The following is a 26868-nucleotide window of genomic DNA, read 5'->3' as shown; positions in this document are numbered from 1 at the left end:
TAGATGCTTCTTTATGAGTAACATTTTTAGGTAGAGTAAGAAAGTAGTCCCAGATTCAATCAAATCAGCTAGAGTGTAGGTCTCCTGCCTCTTAGTTTAAGTACTTCTCTCTCAAAGTTCATTTATATTGTCTTCTCGTCTGTTTGGGGACCGCTTATCAATGTGATTGTCATAGTCCTTGGCTTTTCTTTTGTCTGTAGCTATCTATATTACAGCCCTGTCACTGCTCCCAATTTCCAATTCAGTGCTAAAACCTAAGCTATCTGGAAGGTTCCAGACAGGAAGGGATGAGCATAAAACCTGAGTAGCTATTGAACATATTACAGGAACAGGAATTTTTAGGTCACTCTGCTCCTTTCATATAGTACAACATACAGTAATTGCCTTAATCATCAAACCAACTCTAACTTAAACAGGCTGAGATTATTGTCCCTGTCTTCTAGGGAAGGAAACTGAAATCTAGATAAATTAGATGACTTATCCTAGATCACACACCTCTTCCTGGGGGGAAAAACAGCATTCTGAATTAACCCACTGCCTTTAGCACTAGTCCATGCTATCCCTCAAAAAGGCCGTATGTGGAACATGCGGCTTAAAATGCTCTCTCGCATGCTATATTGACCAAGGATGGCTATAGTTCGTTCCTAAGATGCTTAAGCTGCATTTCCACCTATGTCAGATTCTTTGGTTACTGGGAAACTGGGCAGCTTTCCAACCACTGTTTCATCAGCTCTATTCCTACAGTTGAGATGGGACAGTTGGCAGAGACCAAGGACAAGGAAAGGCAAAAAATAGAAACAATGGTATTTAAATGTCATGCTAATGTATATAACATACAAATAAACTTGTATTTTATCCAGTGCTCTAAATGAGGTCTTTAATTGGGTTGCCCTGTTACTTTAAAGACTTGTTAAAGACTTAACAACTTTGATTTTTTTGTTTTAGAAAGTATCATGATATCCTCTGGTGAGGATTAAAAAAAAAGTATTATGTATTTTAAAAAGCTATAAGGATTATTTTTATCCTTAAAAAATTAATGTAACTAATTCTTTGAAAGTGATAATTAGATCGCCCTGGTTTTCCTTAAGAGGTATTAAGCAATATTTGTGAGTTGTTACACAAAGGCCATATCCTTTAACTGGATTTCATTCTTGAACAAATATTTAAGGTCCTTTTCTGGGCCAGGGCTAATGGATCAAATTTTAGGGATTTGGGGGCAGTAATGACATCTGTCACACTGCAAGGAGGGTAACCAGTGGTCAGTTTTGACCCTTTAGAGCCTGCCATTTCTCCCTAACTCACTCAGCGTTAACCTTTGGGAACTACAGCCCCAGGGATTGTCTCATCCCAAACCAGCCTTAGTCTGGGGCCCTGACTTTGCCCTGAGGGCAAAGTATGAGCTGCACTGGCCAAGGATATTTGTTACTGGTGTTTGCCAAGCAGAGGGCCTTGAAGATTATTGTACAGTTGACCCTTGAACAACTCAGGGGTTAAGGGTATCCCCCACCCTGCACAGTTGAAAATCCAGGTATAACTTTTGACTAACCAAGAGCTTAAACTGTCCTTGGTATCTGCATAGGACTGGTTCTAAGGCCAATACCAAAATCAGTGGATGCTCAAGTCCCTTATCTAAAATGGCATAGGTCAGTGCATAAGTTGGCCTCCACACCCACAGGCTTTCAGCCGTGGATTGAAAATAGTTACAGGTAGTTATTGGAAAAAAAATCCATGCAGTTCAAACTGTATTTGTTCTTTACAGCCTGGCTATTGGTACCATTAGTGGCCACGCCCGGCACTGCCCAGACCTTTGTGTGATCTGGGTAGATGCCCATGCTGACATCAATACACCCCTCACCACTTCATCTGGATGTCTCCATGGACAGCCGGTTTCATTTCTCCTCAGAGAACTACAGGACAAGGTCAGTAGGCCAAAATGAAAAGAAAGTTGAATGGCTTGCAGGGGCTTTGAGGGTGCAGTTCAGTAAGATTTCTGTGAAGGATAGGTTGCCAGTGGTAGAAATGCTTACCACTCCCTTCATATGTTCATCAAACATTATTATGGGCAGGCAGTCTGTTAGATGCTAGGGATATAAAGATGGTCCTTGCTCCCAGGGGGTTCATAATTGTCTAAGAAAGGAAGGTGGTACTGGGTAACTCTAGTGATTGATGCACCCACAGCCTGAAGACTTCTTGGTTAGAATCTCCCAGGCCTCACTTTCAGGCCCATTGTCTAGAATCCCAAGTAAAACCAGGATTACCTCTAGGTAATATTTTTCTAGGCTGTTCAAGACACAGGCGTCCAGGCATAGACTAGAATCTGTTTATCCCTCCCTTCAGTGAGGGGTCAAGTTAAACCAGGAATAACATGGGTTATTCATTAGGCAGAATTCCTGTTCTGGCTGTCAGCAACTTGAGATGACAACTGTGTTGTTTCAAGAACTGATCTGTAAATAATTCAGTAACATGAAAAGGGCTAATCAGCAGTATTTCTGCTATTTAGGTAAGTTAATGAGAAACCAAGACCACCTTAGAAGAAAATTTTTAGTTATTCTTAAGACAGCTATACTGTGTTCTTCAGTTGCCTTTCTGAATCATTTCCCAGATCAAGTGTCTTGTATTGCATTAAGCATATCCTGTAGGCAGGAGGAGAAAGCAAACTGCATACAATGGGAAGCACATGGTGATTATCTTGGTGAGACCAAAACTTCTTGATGAATCCTGTTCATTCCTCTCTTCACAGGTGCCACAACTCCCAGGATTTTCCTGGATCAAACCTTGTATCTCTTCCCCAAGTATCGTATATATTGGTCTAAGAGATGTGGATCCTCCTGAACAGTAAGCTGACATATAGGGTTAAACTTTGGGCCCATCCTGGCCACTTATGTTCTATTTGATAGGTTGCTCCTTGCCTTAACTTTTGTAGATCACTATAAAGACAAAACCCCCTCTAAACGTGCATTTGATTTAAAATGCTGTTTAAACTAAGGATTCCTTCCTTTATATCTCATCACAGTTTTATTTTAAAGAATTATGATATCCAGTATTTTTCCATGAGAGAAATAGATAGACTTGGTATCCAGAAGGTCATGGAACAGACATTCGATCTGCTAATTGGCAAGTAAGTAACTACAACAGATGTCTACTTCTAGGTCCCCAGAGTAATAAAGCAGCTCCCAGGGGGCAGCACACTTTAGCTTTTCTCTTGAAGATAGTAGCTTTTCTTTCAAATAAAAACAAAACATGTACATATAAAAATTTCAAATAATTAGAAAGGGAGAATCTGAAACACAGGTCATATTCTTCCTCTGGAGTTGGGAGGGGGTTTCCTTGAAATCACTGCCTAGAGTCTCTTTCTCGTAAATTTCTCTTTAGCTCCATTTTTAATGCTTATCTTTTGAGATGAGAAGCATTTATTGTTCCAACTATCCCATTCTGCCTAGCCTCACTATTTCTTCATATGAAAGTTTGTTTGTTTTAATCCTCACCGAGAATATGCTTTTTAAAAACTGATTTGAAAGAGGCGGGAAGGGAAAAAGAGAAACATCGATCAGTTGCCTCCAGTATGCACCCTGACCGGGAATTGAACCTGTGACCCTTTGGTGTATGGGATGACACTCCAACCAATTGAGCTACACTGGCCAGGGCCAACTGAAAGGAGTTTTATATTAAGCAAAACTTGGCAGTGGATAAAGATGGCAGATGAATGCTAATCAAATGCTAGTTTTAAGAGCATTTTCCCAGTGCTGAGTATTCCTGGATGATGAATGTAATTAAGTGCCACCTGTTAAGAAACTTAGTTTAGTATGTAGTTGTTGTATGTTAGTTTCAGCCACTGGACACCTGGGCTAAATTAGAACTGGGATATGATAAGATTGCAGACCTAAATCAGAGTAAGTTTAGCTGCTGTTACACTGAGAGAATAAAAGCAACTATAATCCAAATGAAATTAGAGTCTATCACAGCCCAAGGTCACATGGAAGTGAAGAATTCCCTCTGTTGACAGTTGTTAATGTAAGAGGCTTTAATGCTTAGGGTAAGTCAGAAATATAAATTGGAATTAGTCTGAGACACACAGAACAAATGGCAAAATTATGAAATGGTGTATAAAAGCTAATAGGCAAATACTCAGTAACCTCCAAAATAGGAAACCTGGAAATGTGCTGTATTAACAGAGTACCAGGATTAACAGCAACAAAATCAAGGAGTTGTATCTGTAGGGAATATGAATGTTCAGACACAACCAAATGACTATTCTCTTACTCTTCTCCTTTCAAGACGACAAAGGCCAATCCATCTGAGTTTTGATATTGATGCATTTGACCCTACATTGGCTCCAGCCACAGGAACCCCTGTTTTAGGGGGACTGACCTATCGAGAAGGCATGTATATTACTGAAGAAATACACAACACAGGTAAGTGGTGATCAACCTGTTCACTAGATAAGTAAATATGCTGAAGCCTCTATTCATGTCATGTAGACACTGTTTTTGCTTCAACTTGTTATAGCTAAAAGTCATGTAGTCAGGCTAATAAAGGATAGTAATTAGAGTTATGTTTGCATCTGGTTCATATAAAAATATGGTAATACCGAATAAGAAGTTGTCACCTTAAACACTTACTAAATACAATAACCTGCCAAATTAATTCAGTTCTTTGCATCTGGACTGTCTAAAGGCAGATTAAGATCAAAAGGCAAGGCCAAGTAGCTATTTTTACCTTAATTTAAGAGGTTGGCCCAGCTGGGCGTGGCTCAGCAGTTCAGCATTGAACTATGATCCAGGAGATTGCAGTTCAGTTCCCAGTCAGGGTGCATGCCCAGGTTTCGGGCTCGATCCTCAGTAGGGGGCATGCAGGAAGCAACCGATCAATGACTCTTTCATCATTGATGTTTCTCTCTCCCTTCCTCTCTCTGAAATCAATAAAGACGTATTAAAAAAAGAGGTAGGTTCACTGGGAGTTGGGAATGTGGAGTTAAAGCTTCTCTTGAAGATATTTCAAAGCTACGATACCTTGGGTCCTTTCATGTTGGGTAAGTCTTAGACTGGATCCTATTTAACAGGAGCTTTAACACAGGGATACTGGGAGATGAACGACTGACAGAAAGATTAGTAAAATGAGTGCTAGATAATCAAGAGTGGCTACCAAGGGGTTACTATCCCAAAACTCATACATGTTTGCAAAGTTTCCATTTCTGTCAGAAAGCTTCTGGTTTTAAGGCTACTTTACATGACCTTTAGTTGCAAAATTTAAACAACTACCTCATGATACTTCAACATCATCTCATTAAATTAGGGTCTAAATAGCAGAGACCGCAGACTGAAAGGTCCAGGGCTATAGGAAACCCTCGACTTAGTTGGGATAGATATGGGAATTGAGAAATGGTCTCCTTGGCTCTGGAGCCAACTAGTCTTAGGCACGACACAAAGGAAGAGAGTTTGTCTATTAGATCTGACAGTGGCAAGGTAGTCTCATTCTCAGACCCACAATCTTAGACATTAATTGTCCTTGGGTTAGTGGCCAGTGACCCTGGGAGTTCAATCCTCCATTTGGGTTCCCAGTAACACCACTAAGAGCGGCTTGGTAACCTCTAGCATTTACTTAGATGGGGCAGTGGTCATACCTTGACCCTCTCTCTCTTGCTGTAATGTTACTCTATTCTAAAAGACTGTCTATCATGATACTGTCAACTAGATACATAAGACAGTTTGCTTAAACTAATTTACAAGGTGGCAATAATCTGGAAACGTGGGTAATATATATTTTTAATAGCTTAAACCCTTTTGATTACTTCTGGGCTCTGCTGAAGACCCAGCTTTAGTAAGTGGAACTCAGACACACAAATTCTCAGAGGTGCAGATGCATGTGCAGGAATTGGTAGATGTGCTACAGTAACGTGCCTGCTGACCGCAGTTTTGCACAGTGCACTGAACTATGCATTGCTAACAAGGGATGACATGCTGAACAGATGTAATGGCAGTGAGCACGTCATGTACTAAGTTACTGTAAGATCAGTAAACAAGTACGTATATTTATTCATCCATGTTTCCAGGCTTTATGGCCACCTTAAATATTCTCAGATACTTGTATTCTCGAATACTAGTTTGTTCAGATAACTCTTGAGAGGTAGATTAACTTCACTAAGAATATCCAACTAAAAAGTTAACTATCACAGAGAAGGGGAGGTGGGGGAGAAATAGAAGGCAGGTCTAGACAGGTTCTTTCAGTCTAATCTTCCCTTCTCAAACCCTCTGGCACAATTCTCAAACCCTCAAAGACACTGGAGTCTAAATTAAATATGGCCAGGTCATCCCTTCACCAAGTGTAAGATACTGGGTCAGTCTGATGGGAGACCTAGAAACAGTGTCAGACATGGAACCTGCCCTGAGAGCTCAGACCTACAGGAGCAAGAGTAAAACCTGCAGGAATAACCATACTTCAGGGCACATGCCGCCTTAAGTATGCAGATACAGCATCATTCAAAAGTGGGAGTAGAATTCTGGTTATATGCAGGCAGGCACGTGGGAGGTTCCTTAATATTAGAAATGGCACACATTTTCGCAATAAGTACGTTGGAAACTCCTTGCCCCACTGCACCCCCCAAGCTTTCTTTATTCTCTCCAGAAAGCCTGACAGCTATGCCTCGTATGTTAGTTGAAGAGGGATGACTGATTTCGTTACCTTAAAGGTCTCTTTCAGTCCTGTTCTAATATAGCAGTGGTTTGTTTTTTAAAAAATGTTTTTATTGATTTTAGAGAGGGGAGAAGGGAGAGGGAGAGAAACATCCACTGGCTGCCTCTGCATGCCCCCTACTGGAGGATCGAGCCTATAACCTTGGCATGTGCCCTGACTCGGAACTGAACTGGTGACCCCGAGGGACAGTGCTCAACCAAGCCACACCAGCCAGGGTGATATAGAAGTGTTTTAACAAATTCATACCCAAGAGGATGATGTGTAAAGGGCTTCCTGACAGTGGATAATTTTATAGTAGAAAATGACTTGGTTTTTTTACCTTGGCCTATTCTGTGCAGGTGGTACAACCCACACTGAAAGCAGCAGCCAGGGGATTTTCTGAGGTTTTGCCACACTTTGTTCTTTCAGGGTTGCTGTCAGCACTGGATCTTGTTGAAGTTAATCCTCAGTTGGCAGCTTCAGAGGAAGAAGCCAAGGCTACAGCTGGCCTGGCAGTGGATGTGATTGCTTCAAGTTTTGGTCAGACAAGGGAGGGAGGGCCCAATGTCTATGATCAACTTCCGACTCCCAGTTCACCACATGAATCAGAAAATGAAGAACGTGTGAGAATTTAGAAAATACTGTGTGCTGACACATGTTCATCACAATGGGCATTCCAGAGTTGTAAGGTGTTTGAGGGGACAGATACTACATGGTCATCTGGGTCAATACTGCCTTAATGAGAATATTTGCGTAATCTCACAATTATAAAGTTTCCTTTCCCTCTCCATTTTGGTGACCAATAATACTACTGTAAATGTATTTGTTTTGGGGTTTTTTTTTGCAGTTCACAGGGTATTAATTTGTTGGAGTACTATGTACATTTAAAGAAGTCATAAACAGCATTTATTACCTTGGTATATCACAATGGTCTTGTTGCTGTTCCTTCACATTTAACTGGTTTTCCGTCTTCCCTCCCTCTTCCCACAGTCTGGCTACACAGTGCATCCTTGAACCGTTAGCTCACAGCAGCAATACTCTTATTCCACATCTCTAACACCATTCGTTCACAGGGTCCAAGTTCTGGTCCACAAACCCTTCCCTGCAGAAGTTCAATGCCTGTGAAAGAATTTGTAATAAACCAGGCCTCCCAGGATGGCTATCTCCAGTAAGATGACAATGGAAAGTAGCAGCTTGTTGGTTGTCACTCTATAAACAGAAGCAAAGTGAGCAGTCAGAAGTCTGGATAACCTTATTTCTTTCCCTTAATTCATAGAGATTTGACTTGGGGCCAAGGCAGACTGAATTTCTGTTCGGTCTCACAGCCACTCAGCAGTAAGTATATACAGGCATACCTAAGAGATATTGTGGGTTTGATTCCAGACCACTGTGATAAAACGAATATAGCAACAAAGAGAGGCACATGAATTTTTTTGTTTCCCAATGGAATTAAGTTAACGTTTACACTAGGCTGTAGTCTATTAAGTGCACAATAGCATTATGTCTAAAAAAAAAAAATGTGCGTACCTTAATTAAAAAATATTTTATTGCTAAAAAATGCTAACTATCATCTGAGCTTACTGGAAAAATGGCACTGATAAACTGGTTGACATAAACCTTCAATTTGTAAAAAAACACAGTATCTGCAAAGCACAACAATTCAAGGTATGCCAGTATAAGGTTCTTTAGCTGGTTAAGTGACAACACAACAGCTTCTTTAGCTGCAACAGAGAAAACACCTCACAGAAATGTTGAAAACTGGGATAATATATACCAAAGGATAAAAATGGTTTCTGATGCTAAAATGTCTTCAAATAATAGTTCATTTTATTTATTTAAATCCTCACCCAAGGATATGTTTTTATTGACTTTAGAGCGCGAGGAAGGGGGAGAGAGGGGGGCATCGATGTGAGAGGTTGCCTCCTGTACATACTCGACCAGGGATTGAACCTGCAACCTAGGTATGTTCCCTGACTGGGAATCGAACCTGCAACTTTTTGGTATACAGGATGATGCTCCAACCAACTGAGCCACTTACCCAGGGCTACTTCCTCACTTTAAAACCAGCTTTTCTAGGAGGGTTTAGTTAGAAAAATAGTTATAATATGAAAAAATATACCATTTCTGAAATCAGGTTGAATCATATTTCAAAATAGCAATAATAATATCATCTAACCATATAGAGCTGCATCAGTTACATATACTGTGTGCATATGTTGGCAGAAGTGTTTGTGGCAGACTCGCCAGTGTTGACATCCAGCTCACCCATCCAGAGATGGGTCCTGAGTAACCAGAAGCTGGGTAGTACCTCCGACGCACTAACCACTGCGTCAAACCAGCTAGGGCTGCAAGTCACAGTTTAAAGCTCTGACATTCTTGGTTGAAAGACATTAGAGTTAAGAGAAATTAATTTTGTGACTATTTTTAAAACTTACTTTCTGGACATTGACCGAAGAATCTTTCGACTTTTGCTCAAGTTTTCATTTGTGTTTACCAGCTGAGAAGAGAAAATAGCAATTATTTCCCCTTCTTACAAAAGTTCACACTCTAGAATTTGCACATTCCTAAACTGACAGTGGGCATAAGGGGTATATGTTGAAATCAAACCAATTTCAAAGGTGGCCTCTGAGTATAATTCAAAGAAACTGGAGAGGACAAGACACTTTAGTACATGTCAAGTGGGTTTAGGAATTATTATATCCCAAGGCTGTGTGAGGGACTTCTGGGACAGAGCTAATCCTTGGCTATGCAAAACAGAAAGGCTTCAACTGTACCTTGCCAGTAACTGTGAAGCAACTTAAGACTTGAATTTCACCAGCTAAACTCCAGGAGAGTCTCTTGAATTATAGTTTGTTTTTGTAGGCTGGTGGATTATCACTCTTGGGATATGGTTATTTCTTCTTTACTCCTTTAAGAGATACTTATACTGAATTGTGAAAGGAGTTAATACTTTTAAGTCTTTTTTTTTTAACCTTTCCCTTTTGGTTGCCTGGTACTAATCTAGATTGCTGGAGGGTATTTCAACAGATGCCACCTGCCATCTGTCCCCAATCCCCAGTGGCCTTGGTAAGTTGATCTCTCAGATCATTCCTTGGCTTTTAAATTCAGCCAATCCACCTGGTATCTACAAAAGTCAAAAATCAAAACAATCTGTAAGTATGCTACCTCCTCTATGGTTTACCTTCAATTCAGTACTTTACTGTGAATTTTCATGGAGAAAGGCATCATTCTGATTCATTTTAAGAATGGAAAATTACAGCCATTAAGATGTATCAGAAAATTATTGCAAATCCCCAGTGAACTATGTTTTCCCACTGAGGTCTTACCCACATATCTGTTTTTTGGTTTGGATTTCCCTCAGCATTCCACTGACAAGTTGTAATATTTTCAAAATTTCTATGCAGATGTATGGAAATGAATGTTAGTTTTCACAGCCTCTTAAGAGTGATAGATGAGCCATCATTGGCTTATTTCCATTTTCTTCCCATGGCTTACCTTGGGTAACAGTACAGAGTTACAGTCCAGGATTGAACCTCTACAAATTGTCAGTGGTACTATTTTATGACATGTAGAAAACAGCCTTGGTTCTAAATGACAGGAAAGCTAGGATCTTTTCAGTAGAAGATGCTTTCATAAGAAGAGCAGAATATTCCACTAGATGTAGGAGAAATAAAAACCTCAGAGTGGTAATACAGGAACAAAAGGATGGAGTGGCTACAATCTTATGTTTGTTTATTGACAATCTTCAATAAATGCAGAAAATAAACTTCTTCAGTCTTTTTTCTCCTCCAGTGATCTCTACGTCTTTGGGGTAAAATTACTTCCAAGGGGGAGATCTCAGCCATGCAAACTAAAAACCGAGAAAAGCGTAAGAACCTAAAAGGCCATTTACCCTGAATTCAGAACTGCCGTAGTTTTAGGCAGTAGCAAGGCATCGGGGTTTAATGGACCCACCTACTTTACCCACTCTTGCCCCTTTCCTCATCCACCCAAACTTACTCTATTCTTGGTACGTTCCAACTGGTCACGTTGGTCCCCCAGCTCTTCTATGATTTCTGAGCCAATCTGGTCAGTCTCTGTGGCAATCCGATGTGAACGCTCAATACTCTGGGTGGCCCGGTTCAGGCTGTCAGTGCCTTGCAAAAGCAATGCCCTCTGAGACTGTAGCCGATTCTGAGAGGATTATGAAAGGGAAATATTAGATTTCTTCCATTATAAATTCAATGCCAGCACAATCCTTATGAACACTCTTATGTAAGAAGGAATACAGTATGCAATAATTTTCATTTTTTAAAAGTATATTATTGATTTTGGGGGGGAGAGAAAAATACCCATCAGCTGCCTCCTGCACTCCCCCACTAGGGACTGAGCCCATGATCTGGGCATGTGTCCTAACCAGGAATCGAACCAGCAACCCCTTGGTGCACAGGACACGCAACCAACTGAGCCACTCCAGCCAGGGCCAATTTTCATTATTTTAAGATAACCAAGGATGCCCGGCCAGCCATGGTTCAGTGGTTGAGCGTCAACCTGGGATCCAGGTGATTGGGGTTTGATTCCCAGTCAGTGCACATGCCCGGGTTGTGGGCTCGATCCCCAGTCGGGGGTATGCAGGAGACAGCCAATCAGTGACTCTATCATTGATGTTTCTCTCTCTCTCCCTCTCCTTTCCTCTCTCTGAAATCAATAAAGATATATTTTTTAAAAAAGATAACCAAGGATGATAATGAACTATAAGATCCAATTCAAGATAAGACTAAAGCAGAACTAGGAATCCAATCAGGATCACAATACCTCTCACTCCATTGCTTGTTACACTTAAGTGAAGTAAGAATTAAAGGAGCATTTTCCCTGTGTTTGTAATGAATTTGAACTGGTTCATGTGCTTTCTTGACTAGCAACTTCTTAGAGGCAGCAGTTCAGATCTGGGGTGCAGGGGCTACCTGCATATAGCCTAGAACTTTGATGAGCAGCAACCAAACCAACTAAACTCTACAGCCCTAGAACAGATTAATTCACTGAATATTCCTACCTGATTGGTACTGGGGAACCATGTATAAGCTATTCATTTTCAGTGCATACAGAAATCAATTACAAGTCTGGGTGGGACACTGCAATATTCTGGAAGAAAAAACTAAAATGGCCACACTCTTGGTAAGCCCCAAAGAATTTCACTTCAAGCCAAACAAAACAAAAACTCTGAAGTTGCCACACTGATGATTTGCTCTCAGGGAAGGAGGTATTTGGGGCCAAGTAAGGTGCCGTAGCTGCCCTAATTTCTCAAGTGCCCTAATTTTCTAAATCCCCATCAAAGTTTTACTCCACCTATAATCCTAAGCACAGAAGATATGAGGACAGAAGTAGCATTTGTCAGGCCAATGACAGAAATGGATATACCTCTATGTTCTTAGCTACTCAAAGCATACACACACACATACTCAAAAAGGGGTCAGTTCCTATTACTGAGTACTAGACACCACCATGAAGAAGCCAAAAAATGGGTCCTGGCAGGTGTGGCTCAGTTGGTTGGAGCATCATCCAATAGACCAAAAAGTCACAGGTTCAATTCCCCATAAGGAAACATACCCAGATTGGGGTGTGTATGGGAGGAAACCGGTTGATGTTTCTCCTTCACATTGATGGTTTTCTCCCTCCCCCTCTCTCTAAAATCAATAAACAACAAAAAAGGCAGCCAAAAGAACAGGTTCCCAGATCACAAGTAACAAGAAGTCTTCAAATATGGCATTCGGACCTGTGCGTGAGGAAACTACTGAATGAAGCTGAACTAAACCCGTTACTTTAGCTTAAAAGAAGCAGGAATAAGGCTTTTTAGTAATAAAACGGGTTTACAACTGATTAGGTTGAGAAAGAACAGGAAAGGACGGTAAAATCAACCTCAGCTTTGGAACAATAATTTTACTGAAAGTGGTATATATAGGGTGGGACAAAAGTAGGTTTATAGTTGTGAATACACAAAACAGTTTATTCTTATAGTATTACTTAATTACTATATTACTTTCCACACAAACAACTGTAAACCTACTTTGCCACACTCTGTATATATCTAAATTGTTTTTTTATTTTCTGAAACTAATACTTTTAAAGCAAAATTATTCTTTGGACTTATCTCCTCTTTTTTGTTTTGGGTTTTTGGGTTTTTTTTGGTAGTAAGTGACCAAAGTTACTTTCACCTCTCATCTCCCTTTAACAAGCTCCACCTGCCTGCCTTTGTCCAGTTCCTCCCTTCACAAGTGAACTTAGAAAATTTTACGCCATTCTCAAATACTCTAGTTTTGACATCAGCAACGCCAGGCCAGTAACACCTGTTTGTCTCTTCAACTATAATCAGGATGAATCATGAAAGGAAATTTTTTTATTTAAAATACTATCAGTTTTACGCCCGGCCGGGTGTGGCTCAGCGGTTGAGCATCGACCTAGGATCTAGGCAATCGGGTTCGATTCCCGGTCGGGGCACATGCCCGGGTTGCGGGCTCGATCCCCAGTTGGGGGCGTGCAGGAGGCAGCCGGTCAATGACTCTCTCATCATTGATGTTTCTATCGGATATATTAAAAAATAATAATAATAAAAAAAATAATAATACTATCAGTTTTTCTGCATACATGCAATCTGTTCTTCCATTTCTCTCCCATGCCACTTGCCAGGCCCTTACAACTTTGTACTATGGAATATGACCCCAAATGCAACACATTCAATTTAAGCTTTGTGAAGTTTTATTTCTTTACTCTAGCTTCTCTAGACAGTTTCAGAATACAGATTTTCAATCTAGTCAGTCAAACTATAAATCAGAATACTGGAGGAATCTGGCCCACCTTCTATTACAACAGAGCAAGGCATTAGCCCCTTCTTAAGAAGCATCATCCTGCCTTCTCTACTCTATCTAGGCTACTGGACATCTTGATACAAATGTAGAAGAAAGTTTGGGTTAATTTTGTAACAATACTCTGATAAATTAAAAACCTAAGTGAATTTGGGGGGCATGTATGAGAAAAAGTGGATCAATGGGTCAGAATAGAGTTCAGACATAACACCTGTACTACATACCAAGCACTGTTTTATATATAAAGGATACAAAGAAAAGTAAATAAGCATATGGTTTGGGAAGATCTGCATTAAATACAGTAGGGGTAAACACCCAAGGGAAGAAGCGGAACTGGATGCAGGAAAGAGGATAGGGTGGGGGAAACCAGAGTGTAGGATACACTGTAACATGGACTGTACTCCACAATATGGTTAATTCTTGTACCACAGCCCTGAAGGGGGAAAACCAGCTGAAGCTTACCATATGCTCATTCTCTACAGTGTATGTACCGTATTTCATGTCCCCTCGGCCCCCAGGTGTGGCTGTCAAAGGTGTATTTCTCACTTCCCGGTGGAGTTTGGCAAGGTCCTTCCGGTAGTTTCGAAGCTTAGACATCATAGGGTTACGAAAAGATAGGGGTGCATAACGTAGTTCCTCTTCCATCTCTGCCAGCTAGGAAGGCAGAAAATAGTGAGTCGACAGCCTCATCTGGGCATATGCATAGTTTGGACTAATCAAACCCAAGTAAGTACTCAACCTATGCTCCACATGTGGCACATTCACTCCACTATGACGTCTGCACAGTGCCGACTGAGCACAGAACAGGCATTCAAAAAGCATGTGATGAATGAGTGAGAAGACTAACAAGTATCTTATAGCTTACTAAACATTTTTATATACATGCATTTAATCCTCACAGCGAATCAACAAGGTAGGAAATACTATTTCTATTTCCTATGTAAGACTTGAAACCTGCTCAAGATTACACAAAAAGAGAAGTCAGGATTAAAATCTTCAAATTCTCTTTTCAGTATACTGAGTTCTTAGCCTGTTGTGGTTCAAGTGCTGTCATGAAGCACTCTGATGTCTACTGTTCAAAAATGATAAGGGTCTGGCATCAAGGGTCTTCCCTTCCTCCTCCTCTTCCTGAAAACCAATTGTTTGTCTCCATGTCAGAGATCACCATCAAGGGTCTTCCCTTCCTCCTCCTCTTCCTGAAAACCAATTGTTTGTCTCCATGTCAGAGATCACCAGGCGTCCACATCAGATTTCCATCTTTCTGGAATAAGTAAAATATAAAACCTGAACATGTTCACAAGAGGCCATAAATTCTTCTCATCTGCCTAGGATGGGGTTAAGCATCAAACAAACTGGTATTAGCTAAAAGATTTTTTAAATGCTACCAAGATGTTAACTAAAAAAGAAGACTGGTTCTGTAACATGGATATGCCCAGTTGTACTCAGGTATTAAGAAAAGTCTGTAGTACTCCCATTGTGAAGGAAAAAGTTTCCGCAGTCTGGTGGCCTGACCCTTCCTAAAACAGATGTGCAACAGAGAAAAGGGTGCAGGCAGGCTTAACTTCTCAGAACGTGACTGGAATAGGGAGGCGGTTCTTCAACAAGCAGGAAGGAAGTTCTCTGGTTTAAAAAGAATTTTTTCTCAGTCTACGCTGGGGCAGCAAAAATTAGGGGCAACTATTTCTACAGAGTACTTCTAGCAGGGACCTGGATTTTAGCCTCAATCTCCTGCAGGGTTTGCTGAAGATAGAGCATAACGGAGACTGAAGGACTCTTCTAGTAGGTAAGAGCAAAGCTTTTTTTTTTAAGCCACAGATTAAGAGAAGCAGTTGTTAAACTGCTCAGCAACCTGGACCACTTCTGACAGCTTTAGGTTCTGACTGAGAACTCATCCTGACCATGCATGTCTTACCCAAGATACCAAATCCAACCACTATGCTGTCTTTTAAAACAGAAGGGAAAGTGGCTAGAACCACCTACCTGTGAGCTACATTTTTGTGACAGTAAGTTTAACAAAGAATAATGACTGATCTTAATGGCCATCTTTTTTTTTGTTTTTAAAGTCACATGCATCTTTATTTAAACAAACTTCAGAGTAACTTGTTAGAAAAAAGGTTCCTTTGGAAATTTTTGTTCCTTCTAATAAGGACTGGTGACCAGCTTTTAAATGAGATTTTAAAAGACCACCCAGGTAAAGGTATGAGAATGCCCTTTACAACTCACATCAGGAATGTATTATCAAAGCTTCATTTCAGGACAGTCTTCTAAGGTTTATCCATTTGTTTTTGTAAACTCCCACCCCCAACACCCATCCCCATCCTCATTACTTGGCCTCATTTAGTCAGAAATAATAAAAACCAGGATCAATAGGCAGAAACAGTGAATATGTGATCAGGAAATAAGCATTACTTTCGGAAAAGATGACCACCAGGTAGAAGAAACAAGGACCATTCCCTGTCTCACCGTTTCATTTGCTTCCTGCTGCTTTTCATCAAAATCTCTGATCAATTTCTTCTTCTCTTCTAGAAAAGAAAAGTTTCAAATGCTCAGTCTTGTTTCCATACATTTGCACAGCCCATTCCCTTTGCGTAGAATAAACTCCCCATCCCTCCCTTGTTGGGGGTAGTACTTAATCACTCCTAAAAGGCATTTAGAAAAGTATGGGGACTTGCTATCACAACTGGGGGAAGGGGAGAGGGAGGGTATTACTACTGGCATTTAGTGCCCAGGGAACAAGAATATCCATGCTTGGGACAGTCCTGCATAACAATTATCTGGCCCCAAAGGCCAATAGGGTCCCTACTAAGAAACACTATAGGTGTTGTTAGTCATTGTCAATCCCCCCCAACCCCCCAATCCTAACAGAGAGACCAGGCACACTATCATCACTAAGAACTTTTTAACAATACTGGTTCTGAAATCCCTGTCCCCACCTTCACCCACATCATGTATCACTTCTCAAACCCTTAGCCATTGCTTTTCTGCAAAACAAACCCAAAACCCACCTAACTCTGCTTGCTGGGGAAACTGCACAGTACGGCACTTGTTTCTCTGCCATATCCACTGGCGGTGGCATGGAACCGACTCACACAGAAAGTCATTCCCCTCTTGATTCTCTTTCAATCCTTTGTATCATGTCCTTTTGGTGCTATTATGTCTTTAACACCTAAAAATTACTACTATTCCCTTTTAATAAAAATGGAAGGGGCTTCAGCTTCAAAGCAATTAACGTTGAACCAAAACAGCATTGTTTTGCCTTCTCTGTATTTTTTTCTGATCTTTCAGATAGGTTCTACAGATTTTCCATTTAAAGTAGTAATATAAAATTTCCTTTTAAATAACTTCATGTGTTAAATGTATTTTACATGAAATAAGTTGTTATAAAGAAAACGATTAATAGTAAAAATGGTACTTGAACATGGCAGAAATGATGAAGGAGTCCTGGCATGCTGTCACCTGGTGAACATTGGACAGTGGAGAACTGCTGGTGAGTAAAGGGGATTCAGTCCTGGTCCCAGCTTTGGGCTTGGCTTAATGTGTAAGCTTGGATAATTCTCTTCATCTCTTTGGGGCCTGACCTTCCTTGGCTATATAGTGAGGTAGGTCATTCATTCATATCTAACAAGCAAAAATTAGTCCTATTTATGAGGAGCTTGATTTTTTTAAATGTTACATTCAAATGAATGTTCTCCCTGGAAATCTACTTATTACCACAAAGTTACCATTGCTTACAATGTTTTTTGAACTCATCTTTTGAAATTACCTTCACAGTCTGGGGATAACCTTCCTTTTTCAAAAAATATATTTTTATTGACTTCAGAGAGAGGAAGGGAGAGGGGGAGAGAGATAGAAACATCAATGATGAGAGTCACTGATTGGCTGCCTCCTACACGCCCCCTGCTGGGGATCGAGCCCGATATCCGGGCATGTGCCCTAACTGGGAATCGAATCTCGATCTCCTGGATCATGGGTCAATGCTCAACTGCTAAGCCATGCTGGCTGGGCTATTTTTTTATTTTTTTTAATAAATTGTGGATATATATCTATCTTACCATTTTTAAGTATACAGTTAAATGGCATTAAGTACATTCACACTGTTGTACAACCATCAACACTATTCACCTCCAGAGCCTTTTCATCATCCCAAATGAAACTCCAGTCATTAAACACTACCTCCCCATTTCCCCCACCCCCGGACTCTGGTAACCACCATTCTACTTGCTGTGTCTATTAATTAGACTACTCCAGGCATCTCATATAAAAGGAATCACACAATATTTGTCCTTTTGCATCTGGCTTATTTCACATGGCATAATGTCTTCAAAGTTAACCCATGTTGTAGCATGTATGGGGCTACAGTCTTTTAAAGCTATGTATTTTTCATTCAGTGTGACTCTTAAATATATGCCAGCACTTCCACCATCTGAAGAAAGAGCAATCTTTTCCAATGCCAAAAACAAAAACAAAAACCCAGCTGGGTTGGGCTTATGGAGAGGTGGCGTGTAGGTACTCAATATGCTGTCCTAAAATTTTCCTGGATAATTTTGTTTACCCTGATTTTCACCTTAAGCCTTGACTTTTGAACCCAATCCAATATAAGATTAGTAATACCAATATAGTGCTTTATATGGATTTATACTTATGTTAATCACAATAGCATCTAGCATGTCAATTGTCTGCTGGTTTTTAAGTGATTATAAATCATTTGGGAGTGTACATCCTATATTCTCATCTTGAGATCCAGCTCCTCTAGAACAGGGAAATTTACTTTTCTTTTATAGGTCCCATAACTTCTAGAACTTTAAACCTGACAATGCACTTTTTACTATGCCTCATTCATTGTCATGTGACATCCCTTTAATATACACAAGGCACTACAGGTGAACTATTTCTCATTCCATACCACTCACAAAAACCAGGGTCTGTTTAAGAAAAAAGGAGAAAATTTAGCCATGGTAAATGGTCTGTCTGCACTTTGACCATCCTGATGAAGTAAGCACCAAAGCAATTGTTACTACCCCTGCGCGGGCGTTTTTTCAGCCACTAGCAGTGAAATAATATCTGCAGTCAAGAATGGCTACTTTGTCCAGCCACTGTGGTTCAGTGGTTGAGCACTGACCCAGAAACCAAGAGTTCACCGGTTCAATTCCTGGTCAGGACATATGCCAGGGTTGTGGGTTCGATCCCTAGTAGGGGGCATGCAGGAGGCTGCCAATCAATGATTCTCACATTGATGTTTCTATCTCTCTCTCCTTCTCCCTTCCTCTCTCTGAAACCAATAAAAACATATTAAAAAACAAAACAGCAGGTCTGCATACTGGGTGGAATGGTCACCAGAAACAAGAGTGAGCCACTCCAACACTACTCCTACCCGACACGCCTTCCCAAGCCAATCATATGTGAGTCACTCACATGGAGACTAATTCTGTTTGGTAAACTAGGTGGATGGCAACCCCATGTCCTGGACATGAAATAAAATACAAGCAGTCAGCTCTGAAAGACAGCTAGAGGAAGCCTACCTTAATGTTCTACAAGATTACAGTCTCTCTTCCTAATTACCAGCTCAAGAATGACTACCGTTGGCCCATACAGAACTGTGGAAATAACTATAGTTTCGCCAGGATCTTTAAAATATGTGACTAATTTGCTTCTGGCGCCCCACAGTGGCATTTCTAAGACCTACACCCTCTATTTGCAGACCGCCATAATTTTCTCATACCATGTAGAAGTTAAAACCATCCGATCCCTCTAAGCCTGTTTTCTCATCTGTAAATAGAAAATATAACAGTACTGACCTCAAAGGGTGGTCTGAAGGGGTTAAAAGAGATAGTGCACATAACAAGCACTGAGCGTATATTAAGGGTCCAATAAATAGTAACTACCATTGTTTTTTAAAGTAAATCCTTAGATTTAGAACTAAGAGCAAAAATAAAATCACCAAAGAATATGTAAGTGTTGGAAAAATTAAAATTCTGCAGTCAATGAGTAATTGGTATTTATCAACCTGTTGCATAGGGTCCTCCATGGTGATTATTTTTTCTGGTTCCCAAAATAACGACGTCTCACATATAGATATTGAAATTTAAATGAATTAAAATAAAAAACTTTCAAACTTTACACCACTAAGACGTGGGGAAATGCCTTAAGGGGCTACAAAACCGAAAATAAATCATGACTATAGGCACACGTTCTATAATAATTGGGTAAGAATTTACAGCAATCTGAGGTATTTGGAGAGACCTTTTCAGATCCTGCAAAACTAAGACTAAAAATTATGGCTGTATATAACAATATAATATTAAATGGATTAATAATGATCACATATAATAAAGGATTGTCATTGCCATACAAACGTCCTAAAACAGACACATTGTGTCTGCTATCCTTTGTTTTAACAGGTATATATACAACCATTTTAAAGTGATGAAAATGTGGAAGATGGTAGACTAGAAATAAAACCACATTCGCCCGGCCGGGCGTGGCTCAGCGGTTGAGCATCGACCTAGGATCCAGGCGATCGGGGTTCGATTCCCGGTCGGGGCACATGCCCGGGTTGCGGGTTTGATCAATGACTCTCTCATCATTGATGTTTCCATCTCTCTCTCCCCCTCTCCATTCCTCTCTCTGAAATCAACAAAGATATATTTAATAAAAAAAGAAATAAAACCACATTCCTTTCAACACCCAATCATATATTATTTTCTTCCCAACAATCCACAGTAATTACACAATCATTCAACAAATATTTATGGAGCACCTAGTACATACTAGGCACTCTTCTAGGTGCTTAGGATACATAATAAACAAAACAGACAAAATATATAGCTTATGATAAAGGAGGAAGGAACATTTCCAAACTCTTTTATGAGGCCAGCATTATACTGATACCTAAACTAGGCAAGGACACCACAAGAAAAGAAAATTACAGGCCAATATCCCTGATGAACAAAGATGCAAAAATCCTCAACAAAATATTAGCAAACAAAAAATACATTAAAAATATCACATCATGATCAAGTGGGATTTATTCCAGGGATGCAATCAGTGATGGTTTAACATCCACATATCAAGCGTGATAAACCACATTAACAAAATGATGGATAAAAATCATATGGTTATCTCAATAGCTCAGAACAAGCATTTGACAAAATTCAACATCCAGCCCTAGCCAGTTTGGGTCAGCGGTTAGAACGCTGGCCTGGGGACTGAAGAATCCTGGGTTTGATTTGGCCAAGGGCATGTACCTCAGGTACAAGCTCAATCCCCAGCCCTGGTAAGTGTGCGAGCAGGAGGCAACCAATCGATATGTGTTTCTCACTCTCTCCCTTCCACTCTCTCTGAAAAGCAATGAAAAAAATATCCTCAGGTGAGGATTTTAAAAAAAGAAAAAGAGCCCGGGCGGGCATGGCTCAGCGATTGAGCGTCAACCTAGGATCGAGGTGATGGGGGTTTGATTCCCGGTCAGGGCACATGCCAGGGTTGCGGGCTTGATCCCCAGTCGGGAGCATGCAGGAGGCAGCCAATCAATGGCTCTCTCATCATTGATGTTTCTCTCTCTCTCTCTCCCTCTCCCTTCCTCTCTCTGAAATCAATAAAGAGATATAAAAAAAAAAAAAAAAAAAAGGCATGCAAATCAGAAAGGAAGAAGTAAAACAGTTAACTATTTGCAGATGACAAACTATTATATATAGAAAACTCTAAAGACTCCACCAAAAAACTGTTAGAATAAATGAATTCAGTGAAGTTGCAGGATACAAAATCTATAGCCAGTCCCAACTTATGATCAATTTTAAACTCCATGTCCAGTTCCTTTCCCCTCTCTAGAGAAGTGGGGAGCAGGGCTGAGTATCCAAGCTTCTAATCATGGGTTGGTCTTTCTGGTGATCAGCCCCTATCTAGGAGATACCTAAGAGCCCACCCAGAGTTGCCTCATTAGAACGGAAGATGCTCCTAGTGCTCTTATCACTTAGGAACTTACAAAGGTTTTAGGAGCTCTGTGTCAGGGTCTGAGTCAAAGACCAAATATTAGAACAAGATGCTCCTAGTTTTTTTATTTTTATTTTTATTGATTTTAGAGAGAGGAAGAAAGGGAGTGAGAGACAGGAACATCAATCAATGTGAGAGAAACATCCATCAGTTGCCTCCTGTACACACCCAGAAAGGGGACTGAACCTGCAACCTGGGTATATATACCCTGATCAAGAATTGAACCAGTGACCTTTGGTACATGGGATGACACTCAACCACTTAGCCACACTGGCCAGGGCTAGTGTTCTTATTTAGGAAATTACAAGGGTTTTAGGAGCTCTGTGCCAGGAACTAAAGGCAAAGATCAGTATTTTTTTTTTCATTGTCTCACAGGAAAGGACAGTTTCTTGAATAAATGGTGTTGGTAAATCTTGACAGCCACATACAAAAGAATGGAACTGGACCACTATCTTACACAACAATCAAAAATTAACTCAAAATGGATTAAAGACTTGACCGTAAGACCTGAAACCAATAAACGCATTTAAGAGAACATAGGTCTTGACAGCAGTCTTGGCAAAGATTTTTGGGTTAGACACCAAAAGTAAAGGCAACAAAAGCAAAAACTAACAAGTAGGACTACATCAAACTAAAAAGCTTCTGCATAGCAAAGGAAACCATCAACAAATGGGAGAAAATATATGCAAATCATAAATCTGATAAGGGGTTAATATCCAAAAACTATAAAGAACTCATACAACTCAATAGCAAAAGAACAATCTGATTTTAAAAATGGGCAGAGGATCTGAATAGACATTTTTCCAAAGGAGACATACAGATGGCCAACAGGTAAATGAAAAAGTGCTCAACATCACTAATCACCAGGGAAATGTAAATCAAAACCACAATGAACTATCACCTCACACGTGTTATAATGGCTATTATGAAAAAGAAAAGAAATAAGTGTTGGCTAGGATGTGGAGAAAATACAGAGCTTATGTTCTAGCTCAGAGACTTTCAAACTTGACATGCATCAGAAATCCCCTGGGGGGCTGTTAAAAGAGACTGTTTGTTAAAATAGTTAATGATTATTGACTGGTAGGGGCCCAAGAATTTGCATTTACAACAGGTTCCCAGATGGTGCTGATGCTGCTGGTTCAGGGACCACACTTTGAAAACCACTGTGCTAGTGAAAAAAAAAACACAAATAATATACTATAAACATCATAAATATGTAAAGTGTCTAGTATGTTAGAAGATAAGTGCTCTAGAAAAAATGGGAAAAAAGAGCAAGGTAAGAGTAGTTGTATACAGAGTTGATATTCTCATGTTTTATTTAAATAAAACATCAAATTTCCCATATAATAGTATCAATGACTAATCACTTTTACTATTGTCTGGCAGTATTCAAAAAGCTTTACATATATTAACTTATTTAATTCTCATAAAATCCCTATGAAGTAAATATTATGATTTGTCCCCATCTTGCAGGGGAAACCAGTTAGGTTAAAGTAAGTTTTCCAAGGTCACACAGCTAAGAGGTGGATCTAGGATTTGAACCCAGGCAGTTTGGTTCTAGAATCCTTGCTGCTAAACACACTGCCTTTCAATTCGCATTTAAGGCAAGAACTCTTGGAATTCTGCAGGCCCAGGAGAGTGACTGATACATAAAAATTCTCAATAAATGTTTATTGAAAAATGACTGAATTCAATTACAGCACATAAGATAAATGCAAGGGCTGTGTTATGTGTATTATTCAGTGTTTAATCATTCATGATAGAAATTAAAGCTATGGAAAGCTTGTGAAGTAGTCTGTGAACTAAAATAAGGATTCAGACATGAGGCCCAGTGTGTTTGCTTAATTAAATTCAATTTATTCAACAAATAGTCATTGAGCAGTATGAACAACATAGTGAATAAAGAGACTGAAAGTTGTTGAAATTCTTGTTATAACCTGGGGATGTGTGTATATTGTATTTACTTACCCATTAAACAAGTCTGTTAACCGGCAAGTTGTGTTAAGAGTATTTTGTGCTTGGATAGAAATTCACAATGTTTTGATTGTCCTCTTTGCAGAAATGAGAAAAGGGTTAGGGTAGATGACAAAGGTGGATACAACTAACTCAACCAAACAGAATGCATTATTTAGCCTTACAGAAATGGGTATTGCAAAATTTAATTCAGCACCAGCTGAAAAAAAACCCACAGTATTTTTCAACCATGTAAATCAGATCCCATCACTCTCTTGCTCAATATCCTTTAACTGCATCCCATCTCATTCAAAAAAAGATGCAAATCTTTCACCATGGTCTACAAGGCCCCACATGATCTGGCCCTGCCTACCTCTTTGAGCCTCATCTACTACCACTATACCACTATCTCCTTTGCTCCACCCCCAACACACTGGCCTTCTTGCTCTTCCTAGAACATACCAAGCTTACTTTTGCTTAAGGATCTTTGCAGTGCTAGTACATCCTCCTGACACTCACTTCTCCCAGATTTTTGCATGGTTTACTCCCTTACTTCATTCAGGTCTTTGCTCAAATGCCATCTCTTCAAAGAGGGCTTTCACAGCCATCCTCTCCCCCCCCAAATTAAAACCAGAGTGCCCCTCTCTCTATTCCTTTGCCCTACTTTATTTTCCTATAGGTACAGGCATAATAAAGTCCGTTGTAATCTTTTTGCAGGTGGAAGGTCTTGCCTTATATTTGTTAAAAACGCAACATCTGTGAAGGGCAAAAGGAAACCACAATAAAATGAGGTATGCCCGTGTTGCCCTTAACAAAGCGTCTTAATAGTTATGCATTATTATCAACCTACTAAAACGGAGATTACAAGTTTTTTCACTGCAATTTGCAATGTTAACAGCATCTAGGGTAGTGTGCCTGGAACACAGTAACCTCTCCCAATAAATACAAGTTAAACAAACGTATGAATTTCATTCTCACCATTCAATTCCTATGACCCTTACGTAAAAACAGTAAAGCAGTCTTATCCACCTGCCATCAAGATCTATTTCATTCTGGAGCAAAGAACAGTGCTCCCCACGGATTTAACAGACAACTCTAGCTCCTCCAGGCGCATTTGAAATCCTGGGGGCAGGAAATAAACTAAGCAGAAAGTTCCTAAGAGGACCACACCTAAAAGCCACAATTCTGATTTAAAGACTAACCCCCCCAAACTGATATTTACCAACCCCAAAAGCTATGATTCCTATGGATTCTTAACTCTCTTGGTCTACGGATCCTTTGCCAGTCTGGTGAAAACTATGGACCTCTCTTGAGAATAATTATTTAAATGCATAAAACAAAACACAGACGGCTACATAAGCAATCAATTCTACTGAAATACAGGACCGCAGACTTAAAGTCTCCTATGCTATTCTTACCAGAGCGAAAATACAAGAAAAATGTGAAAGCTATGGGAGGATGAAGAACCCCAAGGAAAGGACACTCCGACGCCCATCACCGAGCACAAGTGGCAGCAGGGAGATCCTGGGCGCCGGGCCCAGCCAGTCATCGGGGGCGCGTTTGAAGATGAGAGAAGCGAAGAAGGCTCGGGTCTGGGGAGAGGGTGAGGGCTTTCCCTCCCACAGCGAGCGGGGCCGAGTTCCCCGCCTCACCTGTCCCTCCAGTTCCCAGGAGCCGCTCCGGCACCCCTCGTAGCTCTTCATGGAGGCCGCGGAAGATCTCGTGCAGTTTCTCGAAATGCTCGGAGGAGGCGGCGGAGGTGGCCATGGCGCAGGCCGCGCTCGAGCAGCGGCCGCCGAGATTCGGAGCCCGGGGCCCGCTCCTACCCCGGCGGTCAGCCGCCCAGCCCCACAGACATCACGGCGACTACAGCCACCGCGACGCTGGACTAGGCGCTTCCCGGGCCGCGGCGGGGTCCTCCTGAGCCGGAACGCCCGTCCCCTTCATGCCGACACTGAGGGAGCGCCGGGCGCGAAAGCCTGACGGAAAGTCGGGCGGGCTGCGCTGCCCGGGAGACCCCTGTGAGAGCCGCGGCATGCCCGGGGTAGCGGCAGCCCCGGAGCTCTGGAAATATCCAGTGCTGGCTTGGGGAGAGCGCCACAGCCGAAGGGGCGGTGGGGACCCGCGGGACGGGCAGCGTGGCCGCCTCTCTCCAGGGCCCCGCCTCCCGGCGTAATGCGTGCGCTGCAGTGCATGCCGGGGGCTGTAGTTCGGCTGGGAAGGCGCTCCTACCCGGAGGTCACGCGTACAGTGGCGCGGCGGTTCAGCCAGCCCAGTGGCCGCCGGGGTTGACGCTGTGTTGATTTGGTATCAGGGTGCGCATGGACGTCATCTTCATTGTCATCGCACTTTTTGGACCCCGACTAACTTCGTTCACGTCCTAACATAATGGTAGTTTTCGTCCCTTGGAAGGTAGTCTCGCCAGGTTCCTGCCTGCCCTCCAGCGATAAAGCACTTTTTCTGGGTAGGTCAAGCAACCGGGTCACCTGCGTTCAGAAGTGGTCCTCAGGCAGTGTGACCCCCAAAAATATACACTCAGCAGATGTTAATGTTAAACACGGTCGCTGGGCAGGGGTCGGGGCTTACGTATGTTAGTGATTAAAAGATTCACTCTCTGCGTTTGGGCAATTTATGACGGTGAGCAAGGGGGACCCGGTTTCAAGTCTCACTCCCACTAAGTGTAACGTGTTAACAATAACAGAGTCCTTTCCTGCATTCCATGGGTTTTCATGATTCAGTGGAAGGGAATTCCTGTTTTCACCGATTTCGTGGTTTGCTTATGAAGCTGTTCTAAATGTTTGCTTGGCAGCCCAATGCTTAAAACTGACCACACCTGTTAAAAGATGTGACTCATCAGGAGGGAATGATTTGGTGGTTTATATCTCCTGGACCCTTATTAGATTGAGCTCATTAACTATTGATTGAAGAAACTTGTTGAGTTCCTAATATTAATCAGCGAGAGAGCAAAGTCTGCAATTGTTAGTGGCAGTGTCCCATAGCACTGTTATAGAAGGGGCAAGTAAAAAAGGAGAAATAACCTGCGGTGGAACAAGTAATCTTTGAACAGCATCACAAGAGAAGTAGGAAATGGGTGAATGAGTAATGAAATTACCACACAGCTGAAGTTAATGGTATTTCAATTGAGACTATACTGTAGTAAAACTCTGGGACAAATTATCCTTGGAATTTGAAATGGGTGCATAACCATAATAATGTGTTTTCTTCTTTTGACTCTAATTAAACGTTCCTTTAATTCTCATAGTTTTTATTCCAGTAAATTAAAACACAATAATCAAAAATTTTTATTTGCCATTAACAGTTCAATATAAATTAAATATTAATTCAGTTATTCCACTGCACTATGATCAAAAGTTTTCCAATTTTTCCATAAAATGGCCACTTCTAAATATGCAGTTTCAAC

General features: G+C 40.9%; 2 protein-coding genes across 3 annotated transcripts in view; one reads left to right on the top strand and one right to left on the bottom strand.

The window, feature by feature from the left end:
* ARG2 (arginase 2) overlaps positions 1–7791 on the top strand; it is a 32433-nt gene extending 24642 nt beyond the window's left edge. The window contains exons 4-8 of the mRNA XM_016223835.2: positions 1760–1919; positions 2741–2835; positions 3014–3118; positions 4276–4412; positions 7099–7791. Coding sequence (XP_016079321.1) covers positions 1760–1919; positions 2741–2835; positions 3014–3118; positions 4276–4412; positions 7099–7304 — 703 coding nt within the window. The 3' untranslated portion in view covers positions 7305–7791. The remainder of the gene's footprint in view (positions 1–1759; positions 1920–2740; positions 2836–3013; positions 3119–4275; positions 4413–7098) is intronic.
* VTI1B (vesicle transport through interaction with t-SNAREs 1B) lies at positions 7549–25573 on the bottom strand. Of its 2 annotated transcripts, XM_016223837.2 has the most exons (6): positions 25100–25573; positions 15972–16030; positions 13971–14162; positions 10669–10842; positions 9105–9166; positions 7549–7878 (listed from the first exon to the last, which is right to left on the bottom strand). In XM_016223837.2, the coding sequence occupies exons 1-6, from the start codon at positions 25212–25214 to the stop codon at positions 7782–7784; spliced, it is 699 nt and encodes a 232-aa protein (XP_016079323.1). In that variant the 5' UTR covers positions 25215–25573; the 3' UTR covers positions 7549–7781. The 2 variants fall into 2 exon arrangements, with proteins under 2 accessions (XP_016079323.1, XP_016079324.1); XM_016223838.2 differs by lacking the exons at positions 7549–7878; positions 9105–9166 and adding an exon at positions 9174–10519.
* Between the last annotated feature and the right edge of the window lie 1295 nt (positions 25574–26868).

This window comes from Miniopterus natalensis, chromosome 1 (genome assembly GCF_054644295.1).
Source record: "Miniopterus natalensis isolate mMinNat1 chromosome 1, mMinNat1.hap1, whole genome shotgun sequence".
Taxonomy (NCBI): Eukaryota; Metazoa; Chordata; class Mammalia; order Chiroptera; family Miniopteridae; genus Miniopterus; species Miniopterus natalensis.
The sequence above is the reverse complement of the archived record's forward strand: the minus strand, read 5'-3'. Positions and strand labels throughout refer to the sequence as shown.